Source organism: Salmo salar, unplaced genomic scaffold (genome assembly GCF_905237065.1).
Source record: "Salmo salar unplaced genomic scaffold, Ssal_v3.1, whole genome shotgun sequence".
In the NCBI taxonomy this organism is placed as follows: domain Eukaryota; kingdom Metazoa; phylum Chordata; class Actinopteri; order Salmoniformes; family Salmonidae; genus Salmo; species Salmo salar.
The window spans coordinates 32,501-42,500 of NW_025548678.1; the positions used below are offsets into that span (position 1 = coordinate 32,501).

The window sequence follows — 10,000 nt, forward strand, 5'->3', positions numbered from 1 at the left end:
TCTCTCTCTCTCTCTCGATCTCCCTCTCTCTCTCTCTCTCACCTCTCTCTCTCTCTCTCTCTCTCTCTCTCGATCTCCCTCTCTCACTCTCTCTCTCTCTCTCTCTCTCTCTCTCGATCTCCCTGTTTCTCTCTCTCTCTTCCTCTCTCCTTCCCTTCTTCTCTCTCTCTCTCTCTCTCTCTCTCTCACTCTCTCTGTTCTGATTTATCACCTGAGTAATGGGAAGGGAAATTCTAATGAACTCTGTCTGACAGTCCACACACACACACACACACACACACACACACACACACACACACACACACACACACACACACACACACACACACACACACACAGCCCCCCTGTGAAGACACTAATGAATACAGGGCCTCAATAGACTAGAGAGATGGAGGGGATGACAGAGATGATATGTGGAGAGGGAGAACAGGAAAGGTAGATCCATGTACGGGTGCATGGGTGTACAGTATCTTACAAAAGTATTCATCCTCGTTGGCGGGTTTTTTTTCTCCTATTTTATTGCACTACAACCTGTAATTTAAATTGATTTTCATTTAGGATGTCATGTAATGGACGTATACAAAATAGTCCAAATTGGTGAAGTGGAATGAAAAAAAAGGTACTTATTTCAAAAGATATCGAAAGAATAAAAAATGGAAAAGTGGTGAGTGCGTATGTATTTCCCCCCCCTTTGCTATGAAGACCTTAAATAAGATCTGGTGCAGCCAATTACCTTCAGAAGTCACATAATTAGTTAAATTAAGTCCACCTGTGTGCAATCTAAGTGTCACATGATCTGTCACATGATCTCAGTATATACACACCTGTTCTGAAAGGTCCCAGAGTCTGCAACACCACCAAGCAAGCGGCACCATGAAGACCAAGGAGCTCTCCAAACAGGTCAAGGGATAAAGTTGTGGAGAAGTACAGATCAGGGTTGAGATATAAAAAAAATATCTGAAACTTTGAACATCCCACGGAGCAACGTTAAAGAGAGGGCCACCAACCAAAACTCAGGGACCAGGCAAGGAGGGCATTAATCAGAGAGGCAACAAAGAGACCAAAGATAACCCTGAAGGAGCTGCAAAGCTCCACAGCGGAGATTGGAGTATCTGTCCATAGGACCACTTTAAGCCAGAGCTGGGCTTCACGGAAGAGGGGCCAGAAAAAAAAAGCCATTGCTTAATTAAAAAATAAGCAAACACGTTTGGTGTTCGCCAAAAGACATGTGGGAGACTCCCCAAACATATGGAAGAAGGTACTCTGGTCAGATGAGACTAAAATTGGGCTTTTTGTGTCACGTCCTGGCCAGTATAAGGGTTAATTGTCATTGTAGTTTGGTCAGGACGTGGCAGAGGGTATTTGGTTTATGTGGTTCGGGGTGGTGTGTTTGTAGTAAGGGCATTTGATTTAAGTATTCCGGGTTTTTGGGCACTGTTTGAGATTCATGTAATTCTATGTTTAGTCTAGGTAGTCTGGTTCTATGTTTAGTTAATTGGGGTGGGGACTCTCAATTGAAGGCAGGTGTGGTCTATTTGCCTTTGATTGAGAGTCCCATATATTAGGGTGTGTTTGTGTTTGTCATTTGTGGGTAATTGTTTCTGTTCAGTGTGATGTGCTGTCAGTACGGTTTAGCTGTCGGTATTTTCTTGTTTTTGTAGTGTTCCAGTCATCATTTTTTAAATTAAAATTATGAACACTAACTCTGCTGCATCTTGGTCCACTTCCCTTTCTGAAGACAGCTGTGACATTTTGACCATCAAGGAAAACGCTATGTCTGGCGCAAACCCAACACCTCTCATCACCCTGAGAACACCATCCCCACAGTGAAGCATGGTGGTGGCAGCATCATGCTGTGGGGATGTTTTTCATTGGTAGGGACTGGGAAACTGGTCAGAATTGAAGGAATGATGGATGGTGCTAAATATAGGGACAGTATTGAGGGAAACCTGTTTCAGTCTTCCAGAGATTTGAGACTGGGACGGAGGTTCACCTTCCAGCAGAACAGTGACCCTAAGCATACTGCTAAAGCAACACTCGAGTGGTTTAAGGGGAAACATTTAAATGTCTTGGAATGGCCTAGTCAAAGCTCAGACCTCAATCCAATTGAGAATCTGTGGTATGACTTAAAGATTTCTGTACTGTGTGTGTGTGTGTGTGTGTGTGTGTGTGTGTGTGTGTGTGTGTGTGTGTGTGTGTGTGTGTGTGTGTGTGTGTGTCCAACAAGCTCTCACAATCTCACTGCAGAATTAGACGTTCTCTCAATGTTACATTTATACGTTAAGGGTTAAGTTTAGTCACTCATTATGAATGGTTAAGGTAAGGGTTAAGTTTAGTCACTCATTATGAATGGTTAAGTTAAGGGTTAAGTTTAGTCACTCATTATGAATGGTTAAGTTAAGGGTTAAGTTTAGTCACTCATTATGAATGGTTAAGGTAAGGGTTAAGTGTAGTCACTCATTATGAATGGGTTAAGGGTTAAGGGTTAAGTTTAGTCACTCATTATGAATGGTTAAGTTAAGGGTTAAGTTTAGTCACTCATTATGAATGGTTAAGTTAAGGGTTAAGTTTAGTCACTCATTATGAATGGTTAAGTTAAGGGTTAAGTGTAGTCACTCATTATGAATGGTTAAGGTAAGGGTTAAGTGTAGTCACTCATTATGAATGGTTAAGTTAAGGGTTAAGTTTAGTCACTCATTCCTTATGGTTAAGGTAAGGGTTAAGTTTAGTCACTCATTATGAATGGTTAAGGTAAGGGTTAAGTGTAGTCACTCATTATGAATGGTTAAGGTAAGGGTTAAGTTTAGTCACTCATTCCTTATGGTTAAGGTAAGGGTTAAGTGTAGTCACTCATTATGAATGGTTAAGTTAAGGGTTAAGTTTAGTCACTCATTATGAATGGTTAAGGTAAGGGTTAAGTTTAGTCACTCATTATGAATGGTTAAGGGTTAAGTTTAGTCACTCATTCCTTATGGTTAAGGTAAGGGTTAAGTGTAGTCACTCATTATGAATGGTTAAGGTAAGGGTTAAGTTTAGTCACTCATTATGAATGGTTAAGGTAAGGGTTAAGTTTAGTCACTCATTATGAATGGTTAAGGTAAGGGTTAAGTTTAGTCACTCATTATGAATGGTTAAGGTAAGGGTTAAGTTTAGTCACTCATTATGAATGGTTAAGGTAAGGGTTAAGTTTAGTCACTCATTATGAATGGTTAAGGTAAGGGTTAAGTTTAGTCACTCATTATGAATGGTTAAGGTAAGGGTTAAGTTTAGTCACTCATTATGAATGGTTAAGGTAAGGGTTAAGTTTAGTCACTCATTATGAATGGTTAAGGTAAGGGTTAAGTGTAGTCACTCATTATGAATGGTTAAGGTAAGGGTTATGGGTTAAGGGTTAAGGGTTATGGGTTATGGGTTAAGAGTTAAGGGTTAAGGGTTAAGGGTTAGGGTTAAGGGTTAAGGGTTAAGAGTTAAGGGTTAAGGGTTAAGGGTTAAGAGTTAAGGGTTAAGGGTTAAGAGTTAAGGGTTAAGAGTTAAGGGTTAAGGGTTAAGGGTTATGGGTTAAGGGTTAAGGGTTATGGGTTAAGGGTTAAGGGTTAAGGGTTAAGGGTTAAGACCTTCTGATCCAGAAGGTCCACACTGAAAATTGGTTAAGAAAAAATATTCCTCTGTCTTTCGCATTTTGAATTTTCAATGTTCCCTGACTGTCGAGATTTAATTTGAATGACTGTTATCAAGCTGGACACAGTGAAGAGACTATAAATGGCTGTTATCCAGCTGGTCACAGTGAAGAGACTATAAATGGCTGTTATCCAGCTGGTCACAGTGAAGAGACTATAAATGGCTGTTATCCAGCTGGACACAGTGAAGAGACTATAAAGGGCTGTTATCAAGCTGGACACAGTGAGAAGAGACTATAAAGGACTGTTATCCAGCTGGACACAGTGAGAAGAGACTATAAAGGACTGTTATCCAGCTGGACACAGTGAGAAGAGACTATAAAGGACTGTTATCCAGCTGGACACAGTGAGGAGACTATAAAGGGCTGTTATCAAGCTGGACACAGTGAGAAGAGACTATAAAGGACTGTTATCCAGCTGGTCACAGTGAAGAAACTATAAATGACTGTTATCCATCTGGACACAGTGAAGACACTATAAAGGACTGTTATCCAGCTGGACACAGTGAAGAGACTATAAAGGACTGTTATCCAGCTGGACACAGTGAAGAGACTATAAAGGGCTGTTATCAAGCTGGTCACAGTGAAGAGACTATAAAGGGCTGTTATCAAGCTGGACACAGTGAGAAGAGACTATAAAGGACTGTTATCCAGCTGGTCACAGTGAAGAGACTATAAAGGACTGTTATCCAGCTGGCCACAGTGAAGAAACTATAAATGACTGTTATCCAGCTGGACACAGTGAAGAGACTATAAAGGACTGTTATCCAGCTGGACACAGTGAAGAGACTATAAAGGGCTGTTATCAAGCTGGACACAGTGAAGAAACTATAAATGACTGTTATCCAGCTGGACACAGTGAAGAGACTATAAAGGACTGTTATCCAGCTGGACACAGTGAAGAGACTATAAAGGGCTGTTATCAAGCTGGACACAGTGAGAAGAGACTATAAAGGACTGTTATCCAGCTGGTCACAGTGAAGAGACTATAAAGGGCTGTTATCAAGCTGGACACAGTGAGAAGAGACTATAAAGGACTGTTATCCAGCTGGTCACAGTGAAGAAACTATAAATGACTGTTATCCAGCTGGACACAGTGAAGAGACTATAAAGGACTGTTATCCAGCTGGACACAGTGAAGAGACTATGAAGGGCTGTTATCAAGCTGGACACAGTGAAGAAACTATAAATGACTGTTATCCAGCTGGACACAGTGAAGAGACTATAAAGGACTGTTATCCAGCTGGACACACTGAAGAGACTATAAAGGGCTGTTATCAAGCTGGACACAGTGAGAAGAGACTATAAAGGACTGTTATCCAGCTGGACACAGTGAGGAGACTATAAAGGGCTGTTATCAAGCTGGACACAGTGAAGAGACTATAAATGACTGTTGTCCAGCTGGTCACAGTGAAGAGACTATAAAGGACTGTTATCCAGCTGGACACAGTGAAGAGACTATAAAGGGCTGTTATCAAGCTGGACACAGTGAAGAAACTATAAATGACTGTTATCCAGCTGGACACAGTGAAGAGACTATAAAGGACTGTTATCCAGCTGGACACAGTGAAGAGACTATAAAGGGCTGTTATCAAGCTGGACACAGTGAGAAGAGACTATAAAGGACTGTTATCCAGCTGGACACAGTGAAGAGATTATAAAGGACTGTTATCCAGCTGGACACAGTGAGAAGAGACTATAAAGGGCTGTTATCAAGCTGGACACAGTGAAGAGACTATAAATGACTGTTATCCAGCTGGTCACAGTGAAGAGACTATAAAGGGCTGTTATCCGGCTGGACACAGTGAAGAGACTATAAAGGACTGTTATCCAGCTGGACACAGTGAGGAGACTATAAAGGACTGTTATCCAGCTGGTCACAGTGAAGAGACTATAAAGGGCTGTTATCAAGCTGGACACAGTGAGAAGAGACTATAAAGGACTGTTATCCAGCTGGTCACAGTGTAAAGACCGTAAATATAGATCCATTGTAATTTCAATACGGTTTTCATTTGGTTTTTAGATATTTTAATGTCGAAAACAAATAGTTCAACAACAAAAAATCTCAAACCACGCGTATATTTGACACCCCTGCCTTAATTACATTTACATTTACGTAATTTAGCGGACGCTCTTATCCAGAGCGACTTACATCCCAGCACTATCCCATGATGCATCAGTAGACAGCCCTCTTTGCGTGTTCTTCCCAGCAGGAAGTGAGGTAATAATTGGTTGACGGACGGGTCAATAGTCTCCCGCCCGTCGTTAACCTCTTCTGGGACAGATTAAAGGAACGTCAATACTGCACAGCGTGTCCACACACCATTGGTTTCCTATTAGAGACCACATATCTATCATACCGAAACACAGAGTAGGTTATCTCTACATATCTATCACACTGAAACACAGAGTAGGTTATCTCTACATATCTATCACACCGAAACACAGAGTAGGTTATCTCTACATATCTATCACACTGAAACACAGAGTAGGTTATCTCTACAATCCACGACCACATATCTATCATACTGAAACACAGAGTAGGTTATCTCTACATATCTATCACACTGAAACACAGAGTAGGTTATCTCTACAATCCACGACCACATATCTATCATACTGAAACACAGAGTAGGTTATCTCTACATATCTATCACACTGAAACACAGAGTAGGTTATCTCTACATATCGATCACACTGAAACACAGAGTAGGTTATCTCTACATATCTATCACACTGAAACACAGAGTAGGTTATCTCTACATATCTATCACACTGAAACACAGAGTAGGTTATCTCTACAATCCACGACCACATATCTATCATACTGAAACACAGAGTAGGTTATCTCTACATATATATCACACTGAAGCACAGAGTAGGTTATCTCTACATATCTATCACACTGAAACACAGAGTAGGTTATCTCTACAATCCACGACCACATATCTATCATACTGAAACACAGAGTAGGTTATCTCTACATATCTATCACACTGAAACACAGAGTAGGTTATCTCTACAATCCACGACCACATATCTATCATACTGAAACACAGAGTAGGTTATCTCTACATATCTATCACACTGAAACACAGAGTAGGTTATCTCTACAATCCACAATCACATATCGTTCTACTGAAATCACGTCCATCGTTCTACTGAAATCACGTCTATCGAACTACTGAAATCACGTCTATCGTTCTACTGAAATCACGTCTATCGAACTACTGAAATCACGTCTATCATTCTACTGAAATCACGTCCATCGTTCTACTGAAATCACGTCTATCGAACTACTGAAATCACGTCTATCGTTCTACTGAAATCACGTCTATCGAACTACTGAAATCACGTCTATCGAACTACTGAAATCACGTCTATCGAACTACTGAAATCACGTCTATCGTACTACTGAAATCACGTCTATCGAACTACTGAAATCACGTCTATCGTACTACTGAAATCACGTCTATCGAACTACTGAAATCACGTCTATCGTACTACTGAAATCACGTCTATCGTACTACTGAAATCACGTCTATCGAACTACTGAAATCACGTCTATCGAACTACTGAAATCACGTCTATCGAACTACTGAAATCACGTCTATCGTACTACTGAAATCACGTCTATCGAACTACTGAAATCACGTCTCTCGAACTACTGAAATCACGTCTATCGTACTACTGAAATCACGTCTATCGTTCTACTGAAATCACATCTATCGTACTACTGAAATCACGTCTATCGTACTACTGAAATCACGTCTATCGTACTACTGAAATCACGTCTATCGAACTACTGAAATCACGTCTATCGTACTACTGAAATCACGTCTATCGAACTACTGAAATCACGTCTATCGAACTACTGAAATCACGTCTATCGAACTACTGAAACACAGGCTATCGAACTACTGAAACACAGGCTATCGAACTACTGAAACACAGGCTATCGAACTACTGAAACACAGGCTATCGAACTACTGAAACACAGGCTAGGTCTCTACAACCCAGAACCACATCTAGAAAACACGGTGAACAATTTGCCGATGTGCCCTTGAACAAGGCCCTAATTTAACCCAAATTCGTTCCAGGGGCGCAGTACTACTATGGCTGACCGTGTAAAACAACACATTTCACTGCACCTGCCCGGTGTGTGTAACAATACCTCTATCTGCTGCGGCGAGAAGAGATCCCCTCTCATCTGCTTCCTCAGGAAATCCCTCCCACCTGGACCATGACCATTGGCTAGAGGAGACTCCTGGAGGGCTGTGGAGAAAGAGAGAGCGAGGTTAGAAAGAGAGAGAGACAGAGAGACAGAGAGAGAGAGGAGAGACACAGAGAGAGAGAGAGACAGAAACAGAGAGAGAGAGAGAGAGAGAGGTTAGAAAGAGAGAGAGACAGAGAGAGAGAGACACAGAGAGAGAGAGACAGAAACAGAGAGAGCGAGAGAGAGAGGTTAGAAAGAGAGAGAGACAGAGAGACAGAGACAGAGAGAGAGAGCGAGAGAGAGAGACGTTAGAAAGAGAGAGAGACAGGGAGACAGAGAGAGAGAAAGAGAGAGAGAGAGAGAGAGAGAGAGAGAGAGAGAGACAGAGAGACAGAGACACAGAGAGAGAGAGACAGAGAGACAGAGACAGAGAGAGAGAGAGAGGTTAGAAAGAGTGAGAGACAGAGAGACAGAGAGACAGAGAGAGAGAGAGACAGAGAGACAGAGACACAGAGAGAGAGAGAGAGAGAGAGAGGTTAGAAAGAGAGAGAGACAGAGAGACAGAGAGAGAGAGAGACACAGAGAGAGAGAGACAGAAACAGAGAGAGCGAGAGAGAGACAGAAACAGAAAGAGAGAGAGAGAGAGAGACAGAGACACAGAGAGAGAGAGAGAGAGAGACAGAAACAAAGAGAGAGAGAGAGAGAGAGAGAGACTCCTGACTGTGAAGCACCTTGATACCTATAAAGTAGTATAACACACTATATAAATGCAATCCATTACACACACACACACACACACACAGACACACACACACACACACACACACACACACACACAGACACACACACACACACACAGAGAGAGAGTGTTATATAACTGGTCTAGTGTGTATCAGTGTGTGAGCTGTGGTCAGCAGTAGCGATTGGCCGGTTAAAGCTTCTAAACGAGACAATTATCAGAACTCTGAAGACTGTCCGTCCCAAATGATGAGATAGAGAGACCAGGAGAAGGAAAGGGGGGGACGGGGGGGACGGGGGGGACGGGGGTGGTGTAGGGGGGGGTGAAACCCCTCAGTTATAGAGACTATCCACTGTTTCTAAAACGTTACTGAGAACCTGTTTTAGTCCTGAGGTCACAGCCGTGTGTGTGTGTGTGTGTGTGTGTGTGTGTGTGTGTGTGTGTGTGTGTGTGTGTGTGTGTGTGTGTGTGTGTGTGTGTGTGTGTGTGTGTGTGTGTGTGTCTGTGATGACAGGCTGAGGAGCCATCCCAAAATATTTTTTCATTTGTGGCCGAAAGCTAGAGATCCACCTATTATAGGGGGAGAGAGAAGAGAGGGAGAGGGGGAAGATGGAGGGAGGAGAGGGAGAGGAAGAGGGGAAAGATGGAGGGAAGGGGAAGGAGAGGGAGAGGGGAAAGATGGAGGGAGGGAGGGAGAGGGGGGAAGATGGAGGGAAGAGAGGGAGAGGGAGAAGATGGAGGGAAGGGGAAGGAGAGGGAGAGGGGAAAGATGGAGGGAGGGAGGGAGAGGGGGAAGATGGAGGGAAGAGAGGGAGAGGGAGAAGATGGAGGGAAGGGGAAGGAGAGGGAGAGGGGGAAGATGGAGGGAGGAGAGGGAGAGGGGAAAGATGGAGAGGGGGAAGATGGAGGGAGGAGAGGGAGTGGGGGAAGATGGAGGGAAGGGGAAGGAGAGGGAGAGGGGAAAGATGGAGGGAGGAGAGGGAGAGGGGAAAGATGGAGGGAGGAGAGGGAGAGGGGGAAGATGGAGGGAAGGGGAAGGAGAGGGAGAGGGGAAAGATGGAGGGAGGAGAGGGAGAGGGGAAAGATGGAGGGAGGAGAGGGAGAGGGGGGAAGATGGAGGGAGGAGAGGGAGAGGGGGAAGATGGAGGGAGGAGAGGGAGAGGGAGAAGATGGAGGGAAGGGGAAGGAGAGGGAGAGGGGAAAGATGGAGGGAGGGAGGGAGAGGGGAAAGATGGAGGGAGGAGAGGGAGAGGGGGAAGATGGAGGGAAGGGGAAGGAGAGGGAGAGGGGGAAGATGGAGGGAGGAGAGGGAGAGGGGGAAGATGGAGGGAGGAGAGGGAGAGGGGGAAGATGGAGGGAGGAGAGGGAG

General features: G+C 43.6%; 1 protein-coding gene across 1 annotated transcript in view; it reads right to left on the reverse strand.

The window, feature by feature from the left end:
* Positions 1–10,000, reverse strand: part of LOC123733217 (paired box protein Pax-5-like) — a gene marked incomplete at its 5' end in the record, with an annotated part of 52,152 nt that overhangs the window by 16,256 nt on the left and 25,896 nt on the right. The window contains 1 exon segment of the mRNA XM_045712649.1: positions 7,851–7,951. Coding sequence (XP_045568605.1) covers positions 7,851–7,951 — 101 coding nt within the window.